This window comes from Meira miltonrushii (assembly GCF_003144205.1).
Source record: "Meira miltonrushii strain MCA 3882 unplaced genomic scaffold FA14scaffold_3, whole genome shotgun sequence".
Taxonomy (NCBI): Eukaryota; Fungi; Basidiomycota; class Exobasidiomycetes; order Exobasidiales; family Brachybasidiaceae; genus Meira; species Meira miltonrushii.
In genome coordinates, this window is record NW_020289945.1 from 3,205,537 (window position 1) to 3,233,533 (window position 27,997).

Consider the following 27,997-nt stretch of genomic DNA (forward strand, 5'->3'; position numbering starts at 1 on the left):
TGGTTCTGGGATGAATTTGAAAAGGGAATTCGAGTATTTATACAAAAGACAGACCTCTCTTCACAGTTTTCAGAATTCAGATGATTTTCCCTAGACTGTTAAGTCTGTCAAAATCGAATCTGACAGGTCAAGTGACAATAAATCACATGCACGTTATATGACCAAAACGACCATCCATTCGCTAGCATGACCTAAAGTTCTAGACTTTCCTTGGACCATCCGATGGACTCGGCTCTCTTATCCATTGAAAACTCTGCATCAACGTCCCGCTTTGCAGGTGGTGATGATGAGTTGCAGCTTTGGATGGTGAAATAGTTCCACCGAGAACTGATTTGAGAATCTGTGTAGTGGCTGTGCCTGCAAGTATTGCCATTAGCATGCTCATGTCCATCACGTTTGCACTCCTGCGTGAGTCCAATGATGAAGGAAAGAGTCAAGCAGAACATTTCATTTTTTTAGTGACTTCTTCTTGCATAAAGTCACGCTAATATGGAGTATACGTAGGCGTGCGTGCGTGCGTAGGGTAGCATACATCCACTGTCAGCCAACTTGATTACTTATCCTTTTGGATGACCATGATGAGAAAAAAACTTGAATTTGAATAGCCCATTCAAAACGTATGTCATATCATACCTGCTGCTCCCGTTGCACATGCATCGATGGGTCATTTGGCTGACTGGGTGCATACACAAAACTTTCACCATCCAAAGGTTTGACACCTTCATTCATACCTGCAGAACGGAACGGTGCCGTAGAGGTCTCAACGGACGGACAAGAGGGAAGAGTGCAGCAGATATATCAAAGCTGTAAAGAAAGAACTTACCAAGAAGCCGGAAAACTGGAATATCTCAGATCCGCTGGATGGCCAGTAAGAATTTACAAATTGCAGCTGCAAATGATTTGTCAAAGAAGTGTTCGCTCAAAAGCCAAGACAAGCCAGAATTCTCAGAACCCATCGGATGGTTAGAACGAGATATAAATAGCAGTTGCAGATTGTTTGTCAAGAAAGTACTTATTTGAAAGCCAAAAAAGCGGGAATGTCAGTTCCATCGGATGGCTAGCGAGAATCATAGATTATAGCTGCAGATGAGTTGTCAAAACAGTGTTCGTATGAAAACCAAAACAGTAGGGTATCTCAGAACCATCGGATGGTTAGTAGGAGTTATAAAAAGCAGCTACAGATGATCCGACAAAGAAATATTCGTTCGAAAGCCAGTAGAACGGGATATTTCAGATCCATCGGATGGTTAATGAAAACTCAAGATAGTCAAACATGAGGCAGCAGTGATGCAATATATCAAACATATTAAGGCTGCCAAGCATAATTTGCCGGAAAACCGAAAGAACAGGATATTTTTATTCCATCGGATAGACCAAGGAAAGTCTAGAATTGTAAATCATGCTAGCGAATGGATGGTCATTTTGTTTATATAACATGCATGTCAGTTGACCTGTCAGATTCGATTTTGACATACTTGACAGTCTAGGGAAAGTCATAAGAACTCTGAAACTTTGAAATGAATGGAAAAAAGGTATATAAAGTCCCCTTTTTTGATTGAATCCAACTTCCAACACCCACATCTCATTCCAGTCATCATCCACTCGTCATTCCAGACCCACTTGTCATTCCAAACCCACTCCTCATTCGAGACCCACTTCTCATTCAAGACCCCCTTGTCATTCAAGATCCACTTGCCATCCAATCAGCATCACAAGTTTCTCACGAAAAATTGACTGTGGCACTCAAATGCAAGCAAACGCGGTATCACTTCACTTCACTTCACAAAAACGGCTCACAGTCTTCTTTGACGCTTCGAGAAAATCTTTGAAATTTCAATGAACACCATCTCATATGCATCCTCACTCAATCGGCAACATCCAATTCTGACTTGTGGATCACAGCTCATTCAAGCGGCATCATTCTCTTATCATTCGAGATCCATCCACCGTACAATCGGCATCACAAGATTCTCTTTTCAAGTCGTCACACAATCATCGCGGCAATCAACGCAAATACGACCTGTATAACTTCATGAAAAGAGCTCACAAGTACAATCGCCCAAATGGAGTCCAAATCAATCAAATTTTCCACGGACGATTCGAGAAAGTCTTCTAAAGATCAAGAAGAGCAGTCGAATATTCGTTGCTTATCCCTTTGCCGATGCACGCAAGATCAAAATTCGAACGTTTCAACCGAATAAGCGAGACAGCATCAGCCAGAATGGAGCACTTGCCATCGCTATTATTCAAGTCTTCCGACACCGTCACAGCAGCATCATGTTTACTCAACGGTTCCAAAATTCAATTCACAAACAACTTTCATGGTCAAGATGGCATTACTTGATCATCAACCAAAATGGCGACATGATGACTCTTGCAACATCTTATACGACACTTGCTTTCTCATCCTTACGCCATCCTTTCTTGGGATCAAAGAACTCGTTCTTTGCTATTCTCACTCCTCCTCATACTCCTCCTCGCACTCTTCCTCACACTCCTCCTCGCACACATCCTGAAGCGACATTTCGCTTTGCAACTGCATTTAAAAAAAAGAAAATTCAAAAAATAAAAAAAAAGATCAAAAAATACAAAGCAGATCAAAAAAAAAGTAAAAGATAAAAAAGATCAAAAGTTCAAAAAAAAAAAAAAGACCTACTTCTCATTTGAAAATCACTTCATTTCCAACCAGCATTACGTACTTCTCATTCCTTGTTATCTCTACCACCAACACTCACTTCTCATCCCGCAATCGTCATTCACTTCTCATTTCGTCATCATCAACCTCTTATCATTCAACATCCATTTGATATTTAAGGCCCACTTGTCATGCAAGATCCACCTGTCATTCAAGATCCACCTGTCGATCAGTCAGCATCACGAAATTCTCACAAAACAATAATTGTGGCACTCAAAAGCAAAGTAAACATGGCATCACTTCACTTCACAAGAAAAGCCTCACAAGTGCAAACGCCAGCATGCAAACTAGCCAACCAAGGTCTTCTTTGACGCTCCGGAAAAACCTTTGAAAAAATCAACGGACGCCATCTCATATGCGTTCTCACTTAACCGGCATCATCCATTTCTATCCACTTCTCGTTTGTGGATCACAGCTCACTCAAGCGGCATCATTTACTTCTCCCTTGATGATCGCATCTCATTCAAACGGCATACTTTTCTTTTCAAGTCGTCATTCAAAATTGATCGCGGCAATCAACACAAACACGACCCGCATCACTTCGTGAAAAGAGCACACAAGTACAAACGCCTGGATGGGGCCCGAATCAGCCAAGGCCTTCTTCTTGATCAGATGAAACCTTTCAAATTGCTTGAAAAGTCATCTCGTACGTCACGCAACATCGAATCATGACATGGCATTCGAACAAGTGGGACAACAGAAGAAATGGCACACTTGACATCAACGATTGTCCTTCCTCTACCCTCCTTCTCGTGCTCCCACCTCACACTCTTTGGCTTGACATCCGTTCAACGTTACCGAAGAAGTCCGTCATCATTGGGTGATCTGAAGTGAGGTGGATCAAGCCGGTCAAAGGTCCTTCATTCATGACGTCTCTGCACTTGCATTTATCGGACCCTTACAAGCAAACATTGGCAGTCTCTGGAGAAGAAGAGAACCGGTGAATGGATCCAGACTGAGAGTCCTGAGAAGGTGGAAGGGTAGAGGTAGAAGGAGGAAGGGCAGGAGGAGGAAGGGCAGGAGGGGGAAGGGCAGGAGGAGGAAGGGCAGAGGGAGAAGGAGGAAGGGCAGAAGGAGAAGGAAGAAGGAAGAAGGGCAGAGGGAGAAGGAAGAAGGAAGAAGGGCAGAGGGAGAATGAGGAAGGGCAGAGGGAGAAGGAGGAAGGGCAGGAGGAGGACGGGCAGAGGGAGAAGGAGAAGGAGGAAGGGCAGGACTTAACACAAGATGCCACACAGAACTCATCAATAGAGTCAGCGGAGCAGTCCTAACAGAAGAAATGGCATACTTGATATCAACGTTTGTCTTTCTTCTGCCCACCTTCTCATGCTCCACCTCACACTCTTTGGCTTCACATCCGTTCAACATTGCCAAAAAAAGTCCGTCAGCTGTGAAATGGCTTTCTCAAGGGATGTCACGGCAGGCGTGCCTTGTGCGTACATCGTGTGCGACTTCTAAGACCATAATCGTCTTTTGCCGTTGCATTTTTGTTCAAATCAACGGCTGGAAGGTATGATTCGCTATCTCTTGCTCTTCTTCATGGCCTCTCTTATCTATAATTGGAATCGGAAGAAGAACTTCTTGTACGTATATGAATCTGAACGGGGTCCAAGATGCGGTGCTTTAATACGGCCGAAGATTGGCTGTGGCTTTTCTCGGTTGCTATCGTTCCCCGCGCCGCCGAGCAACGCACAAAAGCGCCGGAAGATACATTATCAATTACATAATGAATTTCAAATTGATCTTTTGTTGGAACGAAAAGAAAGAAGAAAAAAGAATTTTGATGCAACGGCGGCATCTTAGAGAATGCCAACGGACCAGAGGAATTTCGCCGTTTTAATGATTGAATGCTATAGGCACAACAGTACTGTGTTCGGCTAATCAGCATTATGCATATTATGCGGGGCGTCCCGCATCCTTAGTGCGGCGGCGCCTAAGCATGTATTATGTAGCGTGCGAATCTTGTGGGGAATAAAAAAGGGCAGATCTACCGAGGGTTCAACGTAAACAAGGCACAGGAACCTTGACATACATCCAAAGCATCAAATTCAAAGTATGTAACAGCATTAGTGCTTTTTTTAAACATTGCTGCAAAATAATCTCGCCGAGAAAGAGCGGAGAATGAATAGAATTCATATGTTCAACGCCCGTCGGAGATGGAATTATAAAGTTTTATTAAGCGCGGGGTTGAAAAATACGGGGAAGTAAGGAAACAAGACTGTTTGACTGCCTTGAAAAAAAGTTGAATCACAATCCTCCCCCCCCCCTTCTTCGCTTATTATGACCTTAATTTCGAACAACTCCTATATTAGGCGAAGTGCCTTGAGAGTCTAATCAAATAAACTTTTTCCCGGTGGCACAGTCTAAGAACTTCCCATATATAAAGTAGGATTGGAAGCGCTACCATAAAATCCCCTTTTTGTAATCCTATCAGTAAAATTGCTTCATCTCTCTTACCTAGATTGATAATCATTGCACAAAGATGGAGAAGGACAAACATGATATAAACGATCCTACGATCGTTCACACTACCAGTCATACAGATTCAGCAAAAGAAAAAACAGCTACAGGTGTCCAAGATGGAGATCAAGATAGCGAATCATATCTTCCAGTCGTTGATTTGAACAACAACGCAACGGGAAAAGTACGTAATCCTCTTGCAGATTTGTCAAGGGCAAGATTGATGGCCGATGTTGAAGCTTTCACAAGAGAAAACCAATTGGAAGAACATACGGAATTATTCAAACGTGGTGCATTGATTGCACAAAATCCTGCTGGTTATTCAGAACTTTCAGAATTAGAAAGTGACGAAAAAGATGCAATTGCAAACGAAATGGCAAACAAATGGTCTCATCCGATGATGTTATATGCAACAATCATTATTTGTTCAATCGGTGCTTGTACGCAAGGTTGGGATCAAACTGGAAGTAATGGTGCAAATCTTTCTTTCCCAAAAGAATTCGGAATTGATGCAATGGAAGGTCAACCAAACTATGAACGTGATTCTTGGATTGATGGTGTGGTAAATTCCGCTCCTTATCTTGGAAGTGCTGGTTTCGGTTGTTGGATCTCTGACCCTCTCAATAACTTAATCGGTCGTAGAGGTGTAATCTTTTTAACTGCTTTAGGTTTGATTGCAACTCCAATCGGTTCAGCTTTCACGCATTCTTGGCAACAATTATTCGTTTGTCGTTTAGTCTTGGGTTTCTGTATGGGTGCAAAAGGTAGTACAGTACCTATCTTTGCCGCAGAAAATGCGCCTGCTGCAATTCGAGGAGCATTGGTGATGAGTTGGCAATTATGGACTGCTTTCGGAATCTTTTTAGGATTCTGTGCAAACGTTATCGTAGCAGACACTGGTAGGATCGCATGGAGATTACAATTAGGATCTGCATTTATTCCCGCTGTACCTTTGGCGATCGGAATTTACTTCTGTCCCGAATCTCCACGGTGGTTGATGAAGAAGAACCGTTATCCACAAGCATTCAGATCTCTGCTAAGGCTTCGAAAGCATAGAATTCAAGCAGCTCGTGATATGTTTTACATTCATGTTTTGTTGGAAGAAGAAAAATCGATCATGAAACCCGGAAATTATTTCAAGCGTTTATCGGAATTGTTCACCATCCCTCGTGTTCGCAGAGCTACGGTAGCCTCTGGGGTTGTTATGCTTGCACAACAGATGTGCGGGATCAATATTATCGCCTTCTACAGCAGTACAATCTTCAGTAAAGCCGGTTTTACTGATCGCCAAGCCTTATATGCAAGTCTTGGGTTCGGCGCAATCAACTTTTTGTTTGCTTTCCCCGCGATTTTCACAATCGACACGTTCGGTCGTAGGTCTTTGTTATTGTTCACATTCCCAAACATGTGTTGGTCCCTTTTGGTAGCCGGCGGTGGAACATTGATTCAAAGAAACCTGCCCGATGGTACGTTGAGTCCGGCAAGGCTAGGTGTCGTCGCAACGTTTGTTTACATCTTTGCCATGTTCTATAGCCCTGGTGAAGGACCTGTTCCTTTCACATACAGTGCAGAAGTATTTCCATTGGCACAGCGTGAATTGGGAATGGGTTGGGCAGTGACGGTCTGTCTGGGCTTTGCAGCCGTTTTGTCAATCACGCTGCCGAGAATGTTGCAAGTTATGAAACCATGGGGAGTCTTTTTCTTCTATGCTGGTCTGAATGCCGTGGCATTCTTTTTAATTCTTTTCTTCGTACCCGAAACAAAACAACTTACACTGGAAGAACTGGATCAAGTGTTTGCAATTCCGCACAAAACGTTTATCGATTATCAAACCAAGAAAGCTGTGCCTTATTTCTTCAAAAGGCACGTTCTACGTCGCAAGGATGTGCATTTAGAGCCTTTGGTAGAATTGGATGATCACTTGGTAGGAAAAGCGCCAACTGCCGTAGCTCATCCTGCATAGATCAATATTTGATATAGTCGTATGTAAATGTTTGGAAGTATGTTGATTCCCTTATATACTTTCTTAAGAATTCGATGCATTTTTCATTACGATCAGAAGGATGTCAGAACGCTAGCTTGAACCTCTTCTCTAAGAAGCTTGTTGATGTCTCAGTCGAAGAGATGATCTACTTTTCAAACATGCAAGATGACAATGAGGTATAGGTTTATTTTACAGGGTTTTGTTCGTCCTTGAAGATGGGTATAGGCGTATTTGCATACTTTTTCTCAAATTCCGTTCGTAATTGTGCGTATTTTTGATCAACTTTGATTTCCTCCAAGACATTCTTGAAGATCTGTGCACTTTCTGCTTTTACAGGATCTTCGACATCTGATCTTGGCAATTGTTCTCCTCGTGTTCCATCTTCCTTTACAGCATACTTTCTTCCTCCTTTGTGATTCGCATATCGTCTTGATCTTGTGAAGCCCATCTGTATAAATTTCCTAGCCATGTCCGCTCCAATAAAGTCACCTTGCTCTAGATACTCATCAAATTGAATTCTCAACCTTTGTGAACTTTTGCGTGCCGATTGGGGATCTTTGAATTTCCAATTAGGTAGCAATTCGGATTTGTAGGGTTCTACCATCAATACTCCTTGTTCTCCTTTTCCAGGTCGATAAAGATGAGGTAATTTGCGAAGATCCAAGCGTTTATATGGAAGCGTATAAGGAAAACCTGACATGCTTACTTGTCTAGTTTTTCCTGTCATCATATCGTCGTCATCATCATAGCTGTATGTTCTTGGGTTAGAAGTGCTTTCTCTCTCTTTCTCTGTTGCTTTCCGTTTCTTTGGAGATGACTTTGGCGGGTGATCCTTTTGCACTTTGATACGACTAGACCGCCGTATTGGAGCCATCATAAGATGACAAAGTTGATGAGTAAGGATAGGCAAAGGTGGATGTATGCATGCAGCCCCCACTGTTTCTCATTCAAGCCGAATTCCGATCTTTTTAAACCCCACGCAGCGCAGCCCGTTAACGATCTTTCACATGCTTTTAATGCAATATTTTACCCCGGTCTTCCTTTGACATTCAAGGGCGGGCCCGAATTTGCTTGCCGACAGGAACACAAGTGCATTTCTGATGAAAAGAGACCCTAGCCACCACTACTCATTCTTTACACCATCATACCGTCACTCTCTCAAATGTCACCAGCAACAACAACAAAAGGCTCTACAAACGTTCTTGATACGCATTGCCAAGGAGCAGGCTTATCAAAATCCACCAAACCATGGAGTAAAGCATATCGAAGATTTCGTCAATTTGAAGGATTAGGATTGGATTCAACGTATTCAATTCATTTACCAAGATCATTACCTCCTCGTATAGATCTTAAAGGTAAAAATGTAATCATTTCAGGAAGCAATTCAGGTATTGGTTTAGAAGCTGCTTATGTTTTCGCTTTATGGGGTGCAAATGTTATCTTGGCATGTAGACCAAATGTGCCTGTATATGAATTGAGTCCTGCAGATGCTTGTCGGGAAATCGTTAATCGTGGTTCGGGAAACATTGATCCAAAACAGTTGGAAGTTTGGGATTTAGACTTGTCAAGCTTCAAAAGTGCGGAAGAATTGGGTAAAAGATGGTTGCAAACAGGAAAACCTTTGGATTATTTGATCAATAATGCTGGTCTATCTTCTCCAAAATACATCAAGACTGAAGATGGTTTCGAATTAACAAGATCTGTCAATTATTTGGGTCATTGTCTTTTATCTCTCATCCTTCTTCCAGCAATGAAGAAAGCACAAGCTCCTAGGATCGTAAATACTTGTTCATGTTTCCATTATCAAGGCGATCTTGATTTCTCAAATTTGGATTATGAAAAATCTGATGGACAAGTTCGTGGACCGGGAGGCGTTCAAGCATATTGCGATACGAAATTACAACATCTCATGTGGACTAAAGAGTTACAAGTTCGACTATCCGAAAGTGATGAATATCGACATGTAGTCGTAAATGGCGTTCATCCTGGTTTTATCGGCAGTAATATTTGGAAAGCACCCGGAATATCTGATCTAGCATGGCCACAACCGCAATTGCTCAACTGGCTCGTTTCATCCTTAAGTGTGAGCACTCAACAAGGTTCACTCTGCTTGTTGTACGGCGCTCTACATCCTAGCTTCGGTTTGAGACCATCTGAACTGGAAAAGTTGCCAAAGAATGCTTCTGCAAATACAGCTATTGCTAAAGGTTTGACAGCTCAAGTCGGTGGCCATTACATCCAACGCGATCGTGCAGAGATTCCACGTCCCGAATGTTCAGATCGTTTAGCACGGTCGAGGTTATGGCAAAGAACGTTGGAAGATATCAAAGCTGAACAACGCGGATTGGCAAGTGACCTTCCAGGACATCCTGTCGATCTTTTCTGAATGTACACGTTTCGATTCTGAAAGTAGCTGGGAATGCGAAAATAAAATTACATTTTGTAGATATATCATTCACAGACTTTCTCCGCAATTCACCCAATTCTTATCAAAGAATTTAATCTTGCGTGAAACGCTTGCCTATCGGTAAGACCAGCTTTGCTGATGATTGTACTGCTGTAAAAGGCAATAATGTTCATTCGCAGCTCGTGATATGTTTTACATTCATGTTTTGTTGGAAGAAGAAAAATCGATCATGAAACCAGGAAATCATTTCAAGCATTTATCCGAATTGTTCACGATCCGTTGAGAAGGTCTTGCGAACTCAAGGGATGGAGAATAATTCGGATAAACGCTTAAAATAATCTTCCGGTTTCATGATCGATTTTTCTTCTTCCAACAAAACATGAATGTAAAACATATCATAGTCTGCTTGAATTCTCTGCTTTTGTAACCGTAGCAAAGATCTGAAAGCTTGTGGATAACAGTTTTCTTCATCATCCACTGTTGGAAATTCGGGACAGAAATAAAATCCGATCGCCAAAGGTACAGCGAAAATCGCCTCTACTCGATCCATTTCTTCCATTCACGACCAATTTCTTGAAGTCGGCTTGAAATCGACTCTCCACTTTGCAATGTTAGTAGAGCTGCGTTCTGTGCTTCAGCAACAATTGCTGACCATATCTTCTCATCGCAAAGATTAGAGAGATCTGCTTTGCCCGATTGTTTCAAGGTAAAGAGCCCGGCAACAATTGCAGATGCAAATGTATCACCTGCTCCAGTCGTATTCACGATTTGGGAAGGATCAATATTCTTTGCGGGATGATGTGAAAGGTGAACTGAATCATTTGACGGAGAATATCTGGCAACCAAGACACCTCTTCTCCCACCTTTAACCAACAAGGTCGTCTGAAGTAGGTAGGCAAGTTGAGCAGCGGCATAAACAATGTTCTCGTTACCCCATGTGCTTGTAGCGACGCCTGAATCTGCCAATGTGCCTTCTAAATTTGGCAAATCCTTTACGGAGAAAAGATTGTGCTTGACTGCTTCAGCATGCATGGCGACTACTTCGTATACATTCGGAGTGATGACATGGGGAAAGCGAAAAGCCACTTTTGAGTTCTTTACGAGCTTGACAATGACTTGGATAACCTTGACGCTTCTCTCCACGGATGTTGGCTCGAAAAGTATGTGAGAATTGGATCTTTGCGTGAGTACTGCTTCCATTGCCTCTTTGCTGATATTTCCGTCCATGACCACTATACTGGGCTGATGTGATCTGATCATGGCATCCACTTCATCCTTCGAAGGACGACTTTCATCAATATCAGCAATCCCAGTGATAAGATCACCTCCTTTGTCTAAAAGAAGCATCACACTTGCTGTTCGTGATGGACCCGGCATCAAACCAGAAGTTGATAACCCTATTGATGACATCCCTTGTTCGATCACTTTTGCAAAATTGTCTGTTCCAACGGGTGAAACCAGTTTAACGATCACATCTTGTCCTTGCAGTATTCCGTGAATAGCTTCTGCCATATTCCTTCCCACTCCTCCCAACGATAACGATACTCTTCCTGGCCAAGTAGTTGCAATTTCATCATTTACATTTGACACTGATGTGTTGTCCTTCTGTCCGGTGATGTCGACTGCTGCATATCCTACAACCAAGATAGAAGGAGCACTCTTGGTGTCTGCAGCACTGATTAGATGAGAGAGGGAGTCCAATGTAAGCACCAAATTTAGATACATGAGGTGAACGCTTAATGCCTACTCCAACTTACGATGCATGCTTACCTGCTTGAGTGACCATTTGGGAACGCAGGTGAGAATCCCTGCATTGCTTCTTCTTTCAGCTCCTCCTCACTTTTTGCACGTAATTTCTGCAATTCGTTTGCGACTTGCGAAGCAACTTTGACATTGTTCAAGACCAGACCTCTATTGCTTACGATCGAATCACCTTTTGTCAATTCTCCAACACGTTGCAGGAGCCAAGGGGTGGCTTCTTTTCCACGTTTATCGATTCCTTGTTCGATTGATTCACGTACGGCTTGTTCGACAGCTGTTTGAATTTGTATACCCGCTTGTTCAAATTCTTCAGGGATAGGAACTCCAAAAACAAATCCATTTTGCATTCCGAAAGATTGACCAGCATGTATAATCTTTGCAGCATGAACAATGTCACGCACTTGTGAGACTTTGCTGCCCGAACTTGCAGTATAAAATGCCGGGAATTCTCCTGATGCGTTGAAAGAATGTACATTTACTCCCATCGTTTCAAGGTATTCCAATGTCCTGGGAATGTCCAAGATGGATTTGCAGCCTGAGCAAAATACTGCTACTGGCGTTCTAGATAACTCTGTCAAATCTGCGGAAACATCTAGAGAATTTTCTCCTCCTCTATGAACTCCGCCAATTCCACCGGTACCAAAGATTGGAATTCCCGCTAGATGAGCAAGGAGCATCGTCCCACTGACCGTAGTTGCGCCTATACTATCCTTCCCCGCGGCCAAAATGCCAGCCACATCTCTACGACTTGTCTTTGTGGCCTTTTTACCCGTTTCTGCTAATCTTTCGATTTGTTTTTCATCCAAGCCAACGTATGCTTTTCCATCAATGAATGCAGTCGTTGCAGGTATTGCGCCTTGATCACGAACAGTTTGTTCGATCTCTAATGCAGTTTTCAAATTAGCAGGTGAAGGTAATCCATGGGTAATGATTGTTGATTCTAAGGCTACAATTGGCTTATTTGCTGCCAAAGCTGCTCGTATGGAAGGATGTATGCGTAGGAAGCTTGCCATGACCGGAATAGAATCTGATGTGCGTAAGAAGAAGGAGGAGTAGCATACATGATCTTAAGCTTTATTTATGCTGATTCGCGCTAACAGGAAGAAGCGGAGTTACGGCCGAGCAGCGCCATCGTATCGCTTGGTGGTGAGCGTCTCGCTGACATGAAGACTCTGTTGGAATTGATTGTCTCCAGGTGCTGTTTTCAAATAGGAAAATAGAATTATAATGAGGTAGAGAAAAATGATTACTTTATACATGGGATATCTGGAGTATTTATATCTTTCATTTGGGCTAAGCGTACCAGAGCAATGGATCGTCAGCCTTGGAGGCGCATAGGCGTACGGGCGTGATACAGCCTAGTGACGCCTGCCCACGTGCAAGGCGTTAGGCGTTCGCAATACTCCAACAGACTCCCTCTAGATTCTCAGTATGGTGCTTCCTGAGGATCATTGCAATGCATTGTAATGAGGTAATCGGGATATCATTGGTGCTTATCTCCAGGATATTTACAACAATATATAAACATGTAAAGTCAATCTATGGTACAAGTAGAATAAGATATCATGGAAAGCATGATTGACAAAGCATAGAGGTTAAATTGTTAACTTTCCTATCACATCGTTCCCAAACGACTCAAGAGATATTGCTCCAAATCGATCCAACCACCTCCAACACGTGTTAACACCTTTTTGGCTTTATTGGAAGCTGGATCAGAATCGTATGAAGAATTCATCATTGTGCTATTGGGACGATGTAATTGTAATAATTTGCAAACAATTACCTTTGTTCCAACTTGATAACGTACCAAAGTTGTACTACTTGGATTCAATTCCTTCACGCCACGTGGTAAAGGTGGATCAACACGTTCGATCCTCACACCAAGCGAATTGACCACTCTTGCCACTTCAACATCGATCGCATCATTCGGATTGGGCTTGTATGCATCAAATCCTCTCTTTACTGATCCGCTATATCGACCGCCATAGCCAGCAGTTAAACGAGAAGAGGGTCTAGCACCATAAAGTGTACCTTCCCAAACGCTACTGTTTCCTCCATCACTATATGTAGGCGTTTCACGACCCGATGTGATACTAGGTGGTTTAGGTATCTGACTGACGAATTGCGAGCTGATCATTGAAGATCTCTTTGTTCGATAATTGCTTACGCTTGATGCACCATCACCTGTGCTATACGTGGTTCCTCCGCCAATGTATGAAGATGAAGGAGAAGATGACATCACATGATATTGACCAGGAGTTGATTCTCCGTTCATATGAGCAGAAGCATACGGAACTTTTGCTAAAGCTGCTGCCGATAAAGGAGTCGTTCGACCGTCATTGTTGTTGCTGAACAAGGAAGACTGTCTCCTACTGACGTTCAATGTTTTAACCGTTTGTTGCGGGCTTGTACGAGCAGAGATGGCTGCGTTTGATGTAGCAGTGGCTGACAAAGACGAAGAAGAGGGTGATTTGCTCATCTGGTGTTCAGCAGCTGCGGCCACTCGATTGGCACTATATCTCACAGGAGGAGGACGACTGCTTCTCCGGCTAGTGTTTTGACCTGTTCCCGATCCTCCCCCAAACAAGCTCATCCTTTGAACTCGGGCCATGATCGTTGGCTCCGGCGTTTGCATACTATTTCGCAAATTCGTCTCATGTTCTTTTCGACGTGAAAAGCTGACAGGAGGTGAAGAATCTGGACCGGTAGGATTTGATCGAAATTTGGACGAATTTGGACTTTTACCGAATAAAGCACTTGAATTAGACGTGAACGAAAGAGCCGAAGATGGCCTTTCTTCTCCTACATTGGAAGAACGCCTGGAAGCAGCGCCTATAATTCGTTTGCCTGCTGACATCAAACGAGGAATTCGGCTCTGACTGACATTTGTGTCATCTGTACGTTGACTTAACGACGATGAAGGCCTTTGCAAGACGCTCGCAGAGGGAGACCGATTGTGCGTCAGAGGCATTGAAAGATCTCCAACTTGATTTGATGTAGATGGTGACCACCCAATGGAGGGAGAGCGATCATGATTGATTGATTGATATCTGTTCGTCTGCACGGCAGGAGAATGAGTGCTTGGATTAAGACGAGACAATGGTCTACGGGGAGGCGTAGCAACAGCTAAACTTTCGATGTCCTGACTCGCATTTGCATCAAACTCCATCAATTGTGTCTCGATTCGCTTCAACTCTTTGTCCATCTTTGACACCCTCTCACGCAGACTGCGCCATCTCGTCTTCAATTCCATATACCGCCTAAGAATTGTACCATTTCGAGTTGAATGTTGCTTCACACCCCTTTCCAACGAGCTAAACATCTGCTCGCATGCGGGACCGTAGGATGTTCGCTTCACATTGAAGCTACGTTTGACTGTTTGTAAGGCTGCAAGTCGTTCTTCATTTGTCCTCCAAGTGGATTGAGAGAGAACATTTTCATTTTCTACTTCCATGTGCTGAGCTCCATTATCTCTGTTAAAGGCAAAAACGAAATCGTGACAGCTAGCCAAGGCCTTGTCTAAACTGTCCATCATTTCTTCCATCTGATCGCCAATCGAATTGAATACACGAAGGTACTTGTCGCCTCCCAGTTCTTCCTCTAGCGTTTTTGCTTCCTTTTGAAGTGTATCCCAATGTTGCAGCAATTCTGCATACTGTTTCTTCAGCACTTCTGGCTTCTTGGACAAACCTATGGTCTCAACGCCAAAAGCATCGTCAAAGCTGTCTAGACTGCTGAGACTATTCAAGCTTGCTAAGCTACCCCTACGCTGCAAGGTTGGAGATCGACCATTTGCATCCACTTGTTGCAGTTGTTTCTCTGCTGTCGTAAGTCGATTCGAGACGTCCTCCATTAGACCATTCAATTTCGCCATCTCCACGTCCAAGACAAGACTTTTCTCTCTTTGTGATTTATTCTCTTTTGTAGGTGTACTTGTAGAATCATTGAAAGAATTTGATCCTACATCTTCTGTTACTGCTGCAAATATACCAGCATGTCTCTTTTCTTGAATGACGAAGAGCTGTTCACGTATGGCCTCAAGTCCTGAGGAGATCCTTTTTAGGTTCTCTGCAACGACTGCCGGACTCGCTGAAGTGGTTGATGGATTGCCAGAATTACCAGGGGAAGGAGCTGTATGACTATTTGCTTCATCGATTGCGGTGAATGTAGTACTTGAATCATTTTGTACTCTTATGCTTTCATCGCCACCATTATTGATATCCTCTAATCGAATATTGGCCAAAGAATCGGCCAATTGAGAAGGCGAATCCGGAATACGAGGATGAGCGATAGCAGCCATTCTTTTGAATAAAATCGTTCAAAGCAAGAATGCTTGAGACCAAAAGAGAATTGTGGAAATGTATCTCAATACATTGTTATCAGAATTGGATGATGACGGTGATGGATTGTGATTGAGTTGATGAAGTGGATGATAGCCATTATGATTTTCTATTGGCGCTAAACACACAGGCCAACATGCATTTCATGCAATTAAGTTTGTTTTTGTATGCACTGCACGGGTGTTTTTGCAAGTGTTGGTTTATTTCTCTGCATTTGCGGGCAAAACGCGTCAATAATCACAGCCTAGTAACAATTATCGCGGCGCCCTATTTTGTGTTTGTAATGTCCGTCCGGTTTATTGTATTATAACCGGCCGTTTAACTTTTTTTCAACTTTCAAAGCAATCTGCGCCGCATCCAATCATTTCTTCCATCCGCTCCTCATCATCAGAAAGACAAGATGACGTCCTATTTACAGTCTACGCGGGACTTCTTATATCGTAGAAGGAAACCATTTATTGTCGTAGGCACGCTGGTAGGAGGAGTGTATATGGTAGCCAATTATGCCGTATCAAAAATAAGCGATATGCAGAACCGAATGGTAGAGGAAAGAAGAGATAAAGAGAAGTGAGTACGAACTTAGAGAAGGTGGAATGGTATAGAGTCTGACCATCTCTCTACCTAATACAGTCTACGGCGAAGATTCAATCAAAATCAAGAAGATTGCACGTACACCGTTCAAGCTCTTCTGCCTACGTTGGGAGATCAGCTCTTTGCATATATGGATGTAGAAGGATTGACAGCGAAATTGCAACAAGGCAGACAGGTAGCTAGTGAACCTCAAACGCCTGCGCCAAAGACAAATGGATCTATCCCACACAAAGAATCGCAAGTCACAACAGAAGAGGGAGAAAGTACCCCTGAAAAAGATGGACTGCCAAGCAAGGTACAAGAGCAAATTAGCGAAGGTGACCCTACCAGCTCAAGGCAGGAGGGTGCAGAATCTACACAATCTGCAGAAACATCTGGTAAAGAAACGGTCTCAACGTCTGATACTGCCATGGAACAGGCCTGGAACAATGCTGTACCTCGTGCAAGTTTGTCAGGCTTGGATTCAGTAGCTGAGCCTTCTCCGCAACCGATCGCTAGCGAAGCACGTCTTACGCCCTCTCCACAGCCATCGACACCTGTTCTGACAAATACAACAGATCCTGTACAAGAGCATGTACCAGAAAGCATCGCAGAAACACAGCCTAAAGTCGAACCAGAAGAGTCAAAATCGAATCACGAAGTAGCACAGGAAAGTGCAGCAGAGTCCAAAGAATCGCTTTTGAAAGAGAAACGTGCAAAGTTGGCGCTTTGGAACGAGCTCAAGATTGCATCGATCTCCCGTACGATTACAACTTTGTACGGCATCGTTCTCTTATCACTACAGACACGCGTCCAACTAAATCTTTTGGGTCGATATGCTTATTTGACCTCGGTAACATCTTTGTCTGCTTCTGATGAATCTGCCAAGCATCACATTCGAATCGAAAGGAACGATGGCTTCGAAGACCTTGACGAAGATGGCGAAGAGGAAAGAGAGGAGAACACGCAAAGTACAATTGCAAACTCTGACGTTTTAACAAATGGAATTGATCTGCAAACCGAAAAAATATATCTGACCTTGAGTTGGTGGTTCTTACATCGAGGATGGCAAGAATTAGCCGATATCGTACGATCAGCTGTGGAAGAGGTATTTGGGGATCTTCCTTTGAAAGCACAATTATCGCATGCGGAATTCATCTCTTTAATTCAAAAGGTACGAAGGAGGGTGGAGTATGAACCCCATTCTACCGACGGTCAAAGTCATTTAGGGACCTCTTTTGCTAGCCTTGATGTAAGATCAGAGTATAGCGAAGCAACAACGACAATGACATCAGCACGAAGGAGAGGAAAAAGGCGAGATTTTTCATCGATACTCTTCCCGCCACAAGGACAAGAATTGCAAGTTCTCATCGATGCAGGAGCACTGCCACAATCTTCAAAAGTTGGTACGGTAGGCAACTTGCAATCCTTGTCAAACACTTTACCGGCACTTCTGGATGAAACGCGGGATTTGGTGGAATCAAACGATTTCTGGCGTGTGTTAAAGTTGGGATTACGAGAAAGCTTTGGAATATTCGAGCATAATCTAAGACCTTCTTTTGGATTAGAAGCATCGCACCCAAAAGCACCACTTCCACCACCACCAGAGGCCAGTATCACCGAATTGCCTCCTTCAGCAGATCCACCACTACCACCAAAAATCAATGGTGGGCATTCGACTGGAGATGTTCAAGAAGAAGGTAAATCGATCAGATTGGCAAGCTTGTTCCCGGTCGTTGCCCGTCAAAGCTCTGCAGCAATTAATGGATTCCCAAATGAATATATGGATGCTTTAAATAATGTGAAAGAATTACGAGCTTTTTGTGCTGTGATTTATTCAAGTTGGTCATAAAGCATGATGATGTTGCAAGATATGATACCAACTGTATATTGTACAACGTACTTGTACTATAATAATAATAATCATTGTTTTGAATCAGTGTCACAATCTCTGTGTTCCTTCGAATGTCCTTCCGGCAATGCCGATCTGCGCCTTATCGGTTAATGCGTGCGCTGCTACGCTAAGGATCAAAAAAGTGTGGGGAAATTGTGCCACAACGGGAATGCCAAGATCCATTTGCCGTTACTGTTTGTGACAATCTCCACTCCTCATCCTTCTTACCTTCATCACAAATAAAAGCCAACGACAAAAGAAAGGATGACGGCTTCTACTAATCTCAAACATCCTCAACATGCTATTCACGATCAATCAATCCACAATCGTGAAGAATTTTGGATGAAAGCAGCGAGTAGCATTCATTGGCATCAAACACCTTCTTGTGCATTTGGTAAATCACTTCGTCAAACGGATTATGTGAAAAAAGGAGATGACACCTGGTTTCCAAACGGATCTACAAACACATGCTTCAATTGTTTGGATAGACATATTTATCCACCTCAACATTCAGCTTCAACGCCTTTAACCGCTTCACCTTTAACGCCTCATTTGACCTACAACGTAGAAGCAGCAAACAAAGTTGCATTTCATCATGTTAGTCCTTTACCATTTCAAAAGCAACAATATCGTAAAGTGACATATGGAGAAGCATTAGAAATGACACAAACATTAAGTGGAGCTTTGAAATCGCTCGGAGTACGTAAAGGTGATGTTGTAACAATTTACATGGGAATGATTGTTGAAACGGCAATCGCAATGTTGGCTTGTGCAAGGATTGGTGCAATTCATAGTGTTGTCTTTGGTGGCTTTGCTCCAAAGGAATTGGCAAAAAGGATCGAAGATGCAAAGTCTAAACTTGTCATTTCTACTTCTTGTGGTTTAGAACCTAAAGGACCGGTCGCATATAAACCTTTAGTGGACGAGGCATTACGAACCAGTAAACATAAACCTTCAAGCGGAGTTTTGTTCTTTCAACGTCATACAATCGTAGGTCATACACCTGAACAATTAGCACCAAGAGGCAAGAATGGCCCTGGAGGTGTGCCTGAATGGGATTGGGAAATGGAATGTGAATCTGTCAAAAGTGGAAAAGATGGAAGTGAAAAATGCTGGAGTTGTCACCCTGTCGGATCAGAAGAGCCGCTCTATACACTTTATACTTCTGGTACAACCGGAATGCCAAAAGGTGTCGTTCGTCTTTCAGGAGGTCATTTGGTCCAACTTCGTTATTCGATCGAACATGTGTTCGGAATGCGTTCAAATGATACAATGTTATGTGCAAGCGATCTTGGTTGGGTTGTTGGTCATTCGTATATCCTTTATGGTCCTCTTTTATTGGGCGCATCAACCGTTTTATTCGAAGGTAAACCAATCACACCTGATGCTGGCATCTTATGGAGAACGGTAAGTCAATTAAACGTAACTCATATGTTTACCGCTCCTACCGCATTACGGGCAGTACGTGGTCTGGATCCTGAAGGTGCAATGATGCGTGGTTCTTCGATCTCTTTGCGTACTTTACGTACCTTGTTCTTGGCAGGTGAAAGAAGTGAACCACAAATCGTTGAAGTTTATGCCAAATTGTTATCCGAATTAGGTGCTTCAGGTGCAAGTGTGAATGATAATTATTGGAGTACAGAATCGGGAAGTCCAATCACTGCTTTAATGTTAGGAAGTGCTTGGTCTCCTTTACCCGCAAAGCCAGGTTCGGCAGGATTACCACAACCAGGAATGGACGTTCGAATTGTGGATGATTCAGGAAAAGAAGTTGAAAAAGGTCAAATGGGAAATCTCGTTTTAGCAAAGCCATTAGCCCCAAGTGCTCTAGGAGGATTATGGAATAATTCAAAAGGATTTTACTCAAGTTATTGGGAAAGATTTGACAAGAAAGGCGATTGGTTCGACACAGGAGATGCAGCTCAAATGGATAAAGATGGCTATATAACTATCCTTGCCAGGGCTGATGATATCATCAACGTTGCCGGACACAGATTAGGAACTGGATTGATCGAACAAGTGGTGACCGGACATACAGATGTGGTAGAGTGTTGTGTTGTCGGCGCTCCAGATCAGATGAAAGGTCATACACCATTTGCATTAGTCGTCGGTAAAGCAGGTTTAGATGAAAGCAATGATCAAGAATGGATAAAGAAGATGTTGCAAAGTATCAATTCTCACGTTCGAACAGAGATTGGTCCTATCGCCCAATTGAGCGGATTGGTTATCACGGCAAAATTACCTAAAACTCGAAGTGGAAAAACACTTCGTAAGACGGTAAGAGTGATTGTCGAAAAAGCACAAACAAAGCCTCAAGAAGAAATACAAGAATCTCAATTACCAATTCCTCCAACGATTGAAGATAGGGATGTCTTACTCGACAATATTCAAAAGATACAAACGTATTTCAAAGAAAGTCGATCACGACAAGCGAAATTATAATCGATCTGTCTGAAATTGGATTTCGAAAGGGAGAAGTTGTCTATACGTACAGAAATGAGATCGATTTTTGGCCATGCTACTAGCATTGTGTGTTCCTCCTATAGTAACAGCAAATCTTTTTAGTCCCAATCACTTTCGCTATCCTCTCCTTCGTGATCGTGATTATGCGCTCCCTCTGCTTCGCTTGAACTTTCATCCTCGCCTTCGTCTCCCAGACGTGCAGCTTTGACCTTTTCGCCTCGCATGGCTGCCATTTGACCAGCCAATGTATCTTCTTCAGGGTCAGAGATGTCATCTTCATAGTCTTCATTCTCCAGCTCTGAAGCATCATCCACTTTGAGCAAAACACTCATCTCCGCTTCTGAACCAAGATAAACGTCTGATTTGACCATCGCTCGGAAAGAGTATAATCCAACTTGAGGTGGTGCTTGGAATTGAATGCTAAACGTTCTCACTGCGTCCGGTCCAATGTCTGTGCATTTGACTGGTTGGACAATAATGCGTGATTGTTTCGCATCGGCCAAGAATACCCACCAATTAGGCTTCCTTTCCTCTAAGAAGAGCGGTGCATGTGCATAGCCGATCGCCTGCTTTCCTTCAAGAGCTGGGTTTTGCTTACTTTCATTCTCGTCCTCCTCTTCATTGCTAGGTCGCACGCTTGTTTCGGTATCACGTTTGCTGAGATCAGAATTTGCTCGAACGCCATTGAACAAAAGAGTTCCATCCTTCTTAAATGGCAACGCACGAACTTTGACGATGAATTGAACAACGGCACCCGGTGTTACAATCTTTTCTCCAGTAACTTTGAAGAAAGCATCCACCATTTCAATCCTTGGCCATTCACCCAGAATACTAACAGCTTCTTTGTATTGCTGTTCGCTTATCAGACTGTTCGATTGACCAACTCGTAATCCTTTGCGACGTTCCTGATCACCCATCTTCCAGAATCCTTGTAAACCCAAATGTCCCCACTGAGCATTCGAACGTGTAGCGGCTTGAGCTGCTTCTAATGTGATTCCAGGCAATTGCATCAATTCGCTTGCGCTGCGCATTTCAGGAGATGGAGGAACGGCTTGCACCAAACATTGCAACATGTCCATCAATTGAATAGTCATATCCATCCAATTGTGTGCCAAAGAGATGGACAACATTCCATTCAGCAGTCTTTCTGCCTTTAAACCGATGACGTAGCGATCCTTGGTCAATCTAGCCGATTTGGAGTCGATGCGAAGCACGTGAGAATACAGTAAGATGAGATTCTTTCGGATTGAATGTGATCGGAAATGATCGATCAATCGCCATCTCTCGCCCATTTGTCGCAATCGTGCGCGAACCAAACTTTCCATGTGCGAAAGCTCATCTTCATCAGCTCCAGGACCACGCTTATCAAAGAGCGGATCTTGCAATTCTTCCGAAACAGCGACTAATGCCAGAATACGAGCAGGTGGAGTATCTTCTCGCAAATGCTGAAAGTATGATTGTGCAGTTGCGTTGATCAAGCCATCCTTTGTACGAGAACGTGAGCCATACCACCATCTTGCGACCAAGTAAGGCAATGCAAGACCAAAGACCATTCCGTAAATGCCGAGAACCCAAATATTATTATGACCTTCAACAACCCAAGCGGGCAAAGCGATACCCATGCTCATTTCTTGTCTTCCATCAGGGTGACCGTATAACTCAAAGTTCTTGCGAATGGTTTCATCAGTGAGAGCCTTGTAAGCCTTGGTCAAGTTTACAAAATGAGATTCGGCATCTTCCTTTGTCTGATTTTCTGCCAATCGTACTTTATCGGGATGGAACTTGATACTCAACTTTTTGTAATGGGTTTTGATTTGCTTCTCTGTTGCACTTGCAGCTATGCCCAAAACGGAAAAGGGATCGTAAATTGCATGTGAAGTGGTTGTAGCAGCATTGGCGATCGAATGGAAAAGGTATGCAACAGCAGCCCAACCTGATATGACCAAAACGATTTTCCCACTCAGTCTAGGATTTGCGAAAGACCTTTTTGTGATCTTTTTGACATTTTCGTCCTTTTGTCCTCTTGCATCAAACCAGCCTTGCTTCGATCCTTTTCCAGAACTTCGACCAGGAACTAGCGAATACGTTAATGGTAATAAAGCGGCTAACAAGAATGTTAGAAGAAAGGTTAAGAATTGTGCACCTTCATTATCATACTTGTATTGCCCCGCCATCTTGTTGTTTCAACAGCTTAAAAGGCGATTTGAATAGAGCTGTGATGTATATACGAGGGATGGAAGTAAGATTCTAGAATTCAATCATAGTAAGTACTCGTAAGTGTTGCACCTTCCAACGCATAAAATTAGCTTTTGTTCGTGCGTGCGTGTATGCTTATGTGTGCGGCGCAGCCCAGGGCCAACTCTTTAGCGTCAAATCGCTGGCGGGCGTCAATACGCGCAGGCTTCGCACTGTGATGGTGATTGCCCCTTATGCGCTGCGCCGGCGTACGGTGTGTGATGATGATGCTTTCGATTGCTTGCAGTGGTTGCCTAGGAATTACATTAACTGCATGCGCTGCGCACTCGCGCGTAGAGGACCCTTTTAAGCGCGGGCGGTCACTGAGCAAATGAATCGAGAAATTTACTGCTAAGCCTGCAAGTCGATCGAAGGAGAATTTTAGGGAAAAATAAATGCATCATTTTTGATGAAAAAGTGAACATCACCGCCCCCTTCCTTTCATCACCGTTAGAATTTGATGATCTTGGTGACTTTATTGCTTTGACAATAAAGAATCATGTCATCTCCTCCAAAAGATTCTGCCGCTCAAAGCAGAGCTCATACGGATGATTCACGTACCGTTGATCATGCTCAATTGGAGCAAGATATCGATGCTGCTCGTCAAATGAATAGAGCAAGAGTGAACTCCAATAATTTGCACAGACAACAAGATCAGCAAACCGCAGCAGCAGCAGCAACCACTAGTGCAACATCTGATTCAGTACCTTCTAACACATCATTTGTTCGATCTGGTCGTTCCGGTTCCATCATTTCTCCATCGATCCAAAATAGAGCAGGAAATGCAAACGCTTTGGACAATACGACTGTGAATGACTACATTGGCATACCCGCTTCAAGCGTAAACCAAAGCAATCGTCAACCGACGACGCCTGGCGGTCAAAGTGCTATACCACCTAACTCCTTCTCACCTTCGTCACCCGTTCATGTTTTTCAACAGCAACAACAAGCAGCAGCAGCTCAAGCACAAGCAGCAAGATTCTATATGCAACATCAACGTCATGGTAGTAATACTAGTTTGGATAGTGCATCTCATTTTATTGATCATCGCAACCAACAATCGATTGGCGTTACCGGCCCTATCAGTCCTTCATACCGTGCTTCAAGTGGAAGATTATCGATGAGCAGACCAGATGGTGCAATTCCTTCTTCGCTTCGTCAAGGTATTCCGATCGATAATGCTAGTGCGCTTGATGATGAACCTGGAAGTTCTCCCATCGAAGATGCTCTGAATCCTCATTCATTCGCTCAACGCCACCAAGCAAATCCTCGATCACACTCTAACACATATGGAGTAAGCGTAGGAAGAAGTGTAGGCTCCGGACGTGGTCAAAGATCTGAAAGATTGGTGGATATCGAAGATGAAAATGATCATTCTCGACTTGGCTTATCGTCTTCACAGAGATCAGCAGTACAAACCTCGGAAGTGCCTCATACACCTTCACGTAGGCCTTCATTAGCCGAAGATGATGTATGTTTCCCTATCTATACTCCAGGCGCAGATCAATTGGGAGGGATGGAAGGCGCACCTGAACTTGCTCGTCAAAGCTCGCAAATGAATGCAAACCATATTGCCGAGCAATTTGAACAGCAGCAGCATGCAACAGCTGAAATGGGTGCCAATGCGCATCAAACATTACCTCCCGGATTTCCCTGGACTTTTGATTTAAATTCCTTGCAAGAATACGCTGAACAAGAGAAGAAGCGTGTTCAAGAGGAAGCAACTGCAAGCACACATCCACTTTGGTCGAATTCAGGAAATCTGCGAAACAGAAGTGGTGCAGCAACAATCGCGGGAACCAGGGATATTCGACGTCAATTCAATCAAGATCAATCTTTCCGATCCTCTGCTTACGGCATTTCCCCCGATAGCGATGATGCAACCTTTTATTCTCGAAGACCAAGAAGATATAATGAAGGACAGGGTACCGAAAGCGACGCAAAATCAAGCGGACGTTATCAAAGAAAGTTGGCCTTATTCGAAGGCGCTGGAACTACACCTCCTCCGATCGGCTCTCGCTCATTGGCCGCAAATGCATCTTCAGGCAGGGATAACATTTTGGGAAAAGGAACTTTATTGAACGATGAAGTTGATCGGCACAGAGCGGGTTTGGGAGCTAAAAGGATGGATAGCAATGGCTTCCCTATTGACAACAAGACTCCACTTTTGGATTCGGCTTCTCGTACACCTCTTCCATCTTATCGTGGCACTTCAGCAGAAGGGGCTGGATGGTCACCTTCCGATGACGAAGATGGAGCGAATGGTGTTACGCCTGTTTCGAGAAGTTTATCTGTTGGCGCAAACTTGAACAATCTCGATCGACGATCGCGCAATGGACAAAGACCGATGAGAGCTGCAAGACATACACGAGCGGGATCTTATGGCAGTGAAAAGCAATATCGATTCACGTTTTACAGTAATGCATTGCCAAACACAATCCATGCAAGGCATTTGTACGAATTACCTGCTCCCGGACAGACTTTTGAGGAGCTACTGATGGGCGTTGAGGCACGAAATTCAAATCAGACAGACAATGAACAAGAAGACGAAGCTGAAACACATCCAAGCACAATGGAGACTGGAAACATTGTCAATCCAGCACCAAAGCCCAACAATACTGCTTCTTCGTCAAACAATAAAGGTGTATCAGCTTTGACATCTGCCCTGATGAATTCAGGTCGCTTGGAAGGGAGCACCGCACCCAACACGGGTGCAAATACACCGGACCACGTGCCAAATGTGCGTACTGCAACCCTCACATCGAATGCTGCCAAAGCCCATATGGGTCAACAAATCGGTGGACAACATGCCTTGCCTGGAGCGAATAGCACAACAGCCGCTTTGCCTGCTGCTACTATGGAAAAAGCTCGTGCTTTACCGGGCGGAGGCTACCGTGTCGAACAAGATCCAGAAACTTGTACTTGGTGGTTGGACGTCCTTTGTCCAACAGATCAAGAGATGAAAACATTAAGTCGAGTATTTGGAATCCATCCTTTGACAACTGAAGATATCCTTATGGAAGAAACCCGAGAAAAGATTGAACTGTTCCGAAATTATTACTTGGTCTGTTTCAGATCTTTTGATCAAGACCCATACAGTCCGACATATTTGGAGCCTTTGAATATGTATGTGATCGTTTTCCGCGAAGGGACATTGTCATTCCATTTCCGTGCAACACCACATCCACAAAACGTTCGAAGGCGTATCAAACAATTAAAGGATTACATCAACGTCACATCCGATTGGATCTCTTATGCGCTCATCGATGACATCACTGACGCATTTGGCCCTCTGATTCAATCGATCGAATACGAAGTAGACAGTATCGATGAATTGGTACTCATCTTAAAGGAAGCTGAACAAAGCGATATGCTTCGAAGAATCGGAACATGTCGTAAGAAAGTCATGGGTCTTTTACGTCTTATGGGTAACAAAGCAGACGTTGTCAAAGGTTTGGCAAAGCGTTGTAACGAGAACTGGTCAGTTGCGCCTAAATCTGATATCGGACTTTATCTCAGTGATATTCAAGACCATTTGATCACCATGACGCAAAATTTGAATCACTACGAAAAGATTTTAAGTCGTAGTCATAGCAATTACTTGGCACAAATTTCGATCGAAATGACGGATGCAAATAATCAAATTAATGACGTCTTGAGCAAATTGACTGCTCTTGGTACTGTCATCGTTCCTTTGAACGTCATCACAGGTTTATGGGGAATGAACGTTCATGTTCCTGGTCAAGATATCGAAACTTTGGATTGGTTCTTTGGCATTTTGGCTGTAATGGTTGCTTTGGCTGTTGTCGGTTATTTTGCTACAATCCGTTATCTCAGCCGGTAGAGGCATTGCTTCATTTTTTGTATTCATTTATTCATCTCGGGAGTGTTGCAATATATACAGTTTATAAGGTAGCTTGATTTTTGTTGTGAGGAAGTCCATTTCCTACCAATGACCACCGTAATTCCATCGCTCGATGCCAAGATTGGTCATCTTGCGGTAGATTTAAAGTAATCTGACTCTCTCTGTTGTCACGATCGCAACAATAAACTTTTCGACCTTCTGACTGAGCATTATCATCCGCTTCGGGGTCAGGTAAAGCTAATTTCTGCAAATGTAAGAATATCCCTCTAGCTGCAGCAGGATATAAGCTTTCTGGATAATCGCTATACAACTTTGAAACGATATCAGGAATTGTCCAGAATGATGAAGCTTTTTGCGAATCATGTTCAGATGCAGAAGGTGCAGGTTGCTTCAAGAGATCTAGAATTTGATTTTCACGTTGTATCCGATGATCCAAATATTCTTGTAAAGTACCTGTGCCATCGACAATTGACGGACCGTGTGCGGGATATAAATGACCTTTTGTTGAAACAGAATCATCCAAATCATCTTTTTGTTCATCAAGAATTCTCTTGCATGTCTTCAGACTACGCAAATAAGCGCCTAAATCTTCGAATACACTTGTTCCTTGACCCAAAACATGATCACCCGTTAGCAAAATGCCATCTTCTTTGAGAAGAAGACAGATATGGTCGGAAGTATGTCCAGGTGAATGAATGACTTGCAAGGATCGCAGCGAATTAGGTTGGGATGAAGTTTGAGTAGTGTGTAGTATGTCGCCATCTTTGAGAAAATGCAGAGGTGATCCAGATGATTTGGAAGTAAATCCACTCCCGGAATCCTTCAATAAGTCCAATATATGATGATCGACTGAATTGTCAGAGAACTTATGTATTTTGGGAGGTTGATGATCTAAGCTCTGGAGTAGCTTCAAGACTGAAGGCAAGCCTCCAATGTGATCATGATGCCAATGCGTTAGCACAATGTCGGTAATCACCCTTTTGGAAGGGCCTACTCGAGGATCTTTTCCCAATAAGATTGTCTTAAGTCGATCGATATAACCTTCTTTGCCTTCACCTGTATCTATTAGGATACAGTTGATCGCTTCTGTGGAGTTCTCATCTGATTGAGTTGGCCTCGAGATCAAGTATGTATTTGTACCTGGAACATATAGGGGTAAAAGTCAGCTAAATGCGCAGTCAAAAATAGACGGATAACCCTGCATACTTACCTTGTAGGGTGAATTTTCCTGGATTTCCACCTAATATTCTCACCACAGAGCCTACCATTCGAGTCACATCCTCTAATGATTGCAATTTTGTTGCCATTTTCGAGAGCCTTTTTAAT

General features: G+C 43.3%; 12 protein-coding genes across 12 annotated transcripts; 5 read left to right on the top strand and 7 right to left on the bottom strand.

Moving 5' to 3' along the window:
* Positions 1 to 3,350: 3,350 nt before the first annotated feature.
* On the bottom strand, positions 3,351 to 4,150 carry FA14DRAFT_72755 (uncharacterized protein). Its single transcript, XM_025502779.1, has 2 exons — positions 3,598 to 4,150; positions 3,351 to 3,520 (listed from the first exon to the last, which is right to left on the bottom strand). Exons 1-2 carry the CDS (start codon positions 4,058 to 4,060, stop codon positions 3,459 to 3,461), a joined length of 525 nt encoding a protein of 174 aa, XP_025354760.1. The 5' UTR covers positions 4,061 to 4,150; the 3' UTR covers positions 3,351 to 3,458.
* Positions 4,151 to 5,174: 1,024 nt separating this feature from the next.
* On the top strand, positions 5,175 to 7,115 carry FA14DRAFT_165375 (uncharacterized protein; the record flags this gene model as incomplete). Its single annotated transcript, XM_025499952.1, has 2 exons — positions 5,175 to 5,226; positions 5,257 to 7,115. 2 exons carry the CDS (start codon positions 5,175 to 5,177, stop codon positions 7,113 to 7,115), a joined length of 1,911 nt encoding a protein of 636 aa, XP_025354761.1.
* Positions 7,116 to 7,320: 205 nt separating this feature from the next.
* FA14DRAFT_125141 (uncharacterized protein) lies at positions 7,321 to 7,836 on the bottom strand (the record flags this gene model as incomplete). Its single annotated transcript, XM_025496686.1, has 1 exon — positions 7,321 to 7,836. The coding sequence occupies one exon, from the start codon at positions 7,834 to 7,836 to the stop codon at positions 7,321 to 7,323; it is 516 nt and encodes a 171-aa protein (XP_025354762.1).
* Positions 7,837 to 8,198: 362 nt separating this feature from the next.
* FA14DRAFT_191505 (NAD(P)-binding protein) lies at positions 8,199 to 9,718 on the top strand. The gene has a single exon (XM_025501870.1). The coding sequence runs from the start codon at positions 8,299 to 8,301 to the stop codon at positions 9,520 to 9,522; it is 1,224 nt and encodes a 407-aa protein (XP_025354763.1). The 5' UTR covers positions 8,199 to 8,298; the 3' UTR covers positions 9,523 to 9,718.
* Positions 9,666 to 11,394, bottom strand: FA14DRAFT_72801 (Ribokinase-like protein). The gene is made up of 3 exons (XM_025502780.1): positions 11,301 to 11,394; positions 10,030 to 11,210; positions 9,666 to 9,757 (listed from the first exon to the last, which is right to left on the bottom strand). Exons 1-2 carry the CDS (start codon positions 11,305 to 11,307, stop codon positions 10,081 to 10,083), a joined length of 1,137 nt encoding a protein of 378 aa, XP_025354764.1. The 5' UTR covers positions 11,308 to 11,394; the 3' UTR covers positions 9,666 to 9,757; positions 10,030 to 10,080.
* FA14DRAFT_72809 (Indigoidine synthase A like protein) lies at positions 11,143 to 12,538 on the bottom strand. Its single transcript, XM_025502781.1, has 2 exons — positions 11,291 to 12,538; positions 11,143 to 11,210 (listed from the first exon to the last, which is right to left on the bottom strand). The coding sequence occupies exon 1, from the start codon at positions 12,315 to 12,317 to the stop codon at positions 11,310 to 11,312; it is 1,008 nt and encodes a 335-aa protein (XP_025354765.1). The 5' UTR covers positions 12,318 to 12,538; the 3' UTR covers positions 11,143 to 11,210; positions 11,291 to 11,309.
* Positions 12,539 to 12,572: 34 nt separating this feature from the next.
* FA14DRAFT_72820 (uncharacterized protein) lies at positions 12,573 to 15,755 on the bottom strand. Its single transcript, XM_025502782.1, has one exon. The coding sequence runs from the start codon at positions 15,602 to 15,604 to the stop codon at positions 12,920 to 12,922; it is 2,685 nt and encodes an 894-aa protein (XP_025354766.1). The 5' UTR covers positions 15,605 to 15,755; the 3' UTR covers positions 12,573 to 12,919.
* A 289-nt stretch (positions 15,756 to 16,044) lies between these two features.
* Positions 16,045 to 18,066, top strand: FA14DRAFT_181083 (uncharacterized protein; the record flags this gene model as incomplete). The annotated part of the gene is made up of 2 exons (XM_025501063.1): positions 16,045 to 16,211; positions 16,275 to 18,066. The coding sequence occupies 2 exons, from the start codon at positions 16,045 to 16,047 to the stop codon at positions 18,064 to 18,066; spliced, it is 1,959 nt and encodes a 652-aa protein (XP_025354767.1).
* A 109-nt stretch (positions 18,067 to 18,175) lies between these two features.
* Positions 18,176 to 20,609, top strand: FA14DRAFT_72857 (acetyl-CoA synthetase-like protein). The gene has a single exon (XM_025502784.1). The coding sequence runs from the start codon at positions 18,373 to 18,375 to the stop codon at positions 20,548 to 20,550; it is 2,178 nt and encodes a 725-aa protein (XP_025354768.1). The 5' UTR covers positions 18,176 to 18,372; the 3' UTR covers positions 20,551 to 20,609.
* On the bottom strand, positions 20,610 to 23,025 carry FA14DRAFT_72856 (uncharacterized protein). Its single transcript, XM_025502783.1, has one exon. The coding sequence runs from the start codon at positions 22,743 to 22,745 to the stop codon at positions 20,670 to 20,672; it is 2,076 nt and encodes a 691-aa protein (XP_025354769.1). The 5' UTR covers positions 22,746 to 23,025; the 3' UTR covers positions 20,610 to 20,669.
* Positions 23,026 to 23,162: 137 nt separating this feature from the next.
* On the top strand, positions 23,163 to 26,842 carry FA14DRAFT_161842 (cora-domain-containing protein). Its single transcript, XM_025499313.1, has one exon. The coding sequence runs from the start codon at positions 23,306 to 23,308 to the stop codon at positions 26,648 to 26,650; it is 3,345 nt and encodes a 1,114-aa protein (XP_025354770.1). The 5' UTR covers positions 23,163 to 23,305; the 3' UTR covers positions 26,651 to 26,842.
* Positions 26,712 to 27,978, bottom strand: FA14DRAFT_123672 (Metallo-hydrolase/oxidoreductase; the record flags this gene model as incomplete). Its single annotated transcript, XM_025496591.1, has 2 exons — positions 26,712 to 27,811; positions 27,882 to 27,978. The coding sequence occupies 2 exons, from the start codon at positions 27,976 to 27,978 to the stop codon at positions 26,712 to 26,714; spliced, it is 1,197 nt and encodes a 398-aa protein (XP_025354771.1).
* Between the last annotated feature and the right edge of the window lie 19 nt (positions 27,979 to 27,997).

What these genes read in the sequence shown, in the direction of transcription:
- FA14DRAFT_72755 (XM_025502779.1), bottom strand. Translation starts at nt 4,060, where the DNA reads ATGTTGAACGGATGTGAAGCCAAAGAGTGTGAGGTGGAGCATGAGAAG. An exon ending in GAGACTGCCAATGTTTGCTT is followed by an intron (nt 3,521 to 3,597) that starts GTAAGGGTCCGA and finishes ACCTCACTTCAG; the next exon opens with ATCACCCAATGATGACGGAC.
- FA14DRAFT_191505 (XM_025501870.1), top strand. Translation starts at nt 8,299, where the DNA reads ATGTCACCAGCAACAACAACAAAAGGCTCTACAAACGTTCTTGATACG.
- FA14DRAFT_72809 (XM_025502781.1), bottom strand. Translation starts at nt 12,317, where the DNA reads ATGGCAAGCTTCCTACGCATACATCCTTCCATACGAGCAGCTTTGGCA.
- FA14DRAFT_72820 (XM_025502782.1), bottom strand. Translation starts at nt 15,604, where the DNA reads ATGGCTGCTATCGCTCATCCTCGTATTCCGGATTCGCCTTCTCAATTG.
- FA14DRAFT_72857 (XM_025502784.1), top strand. Translation starts at nt 18,373, where the DNA reads ATGACGGCTTCTACTAATCTCAAACATCCTCAACATGCTATTCACGAT.
- FA14DRAFT_72856 (XM_025502783.1), bottom strand. Translation starts at nt 22,745, where the DNA reads ATGGCGGGGCAATACAAGTATGATAATGAAGGTGCACAATTCTTAACC.
- FA14DRAFT_161842 (XM_025499313.1), top strand. Translation starts at nt 23,306, where the DNA reads ATGTCATCTCCTCCAAAAGATTCTGCCGCTCAAAGCAGAGCTCATACG.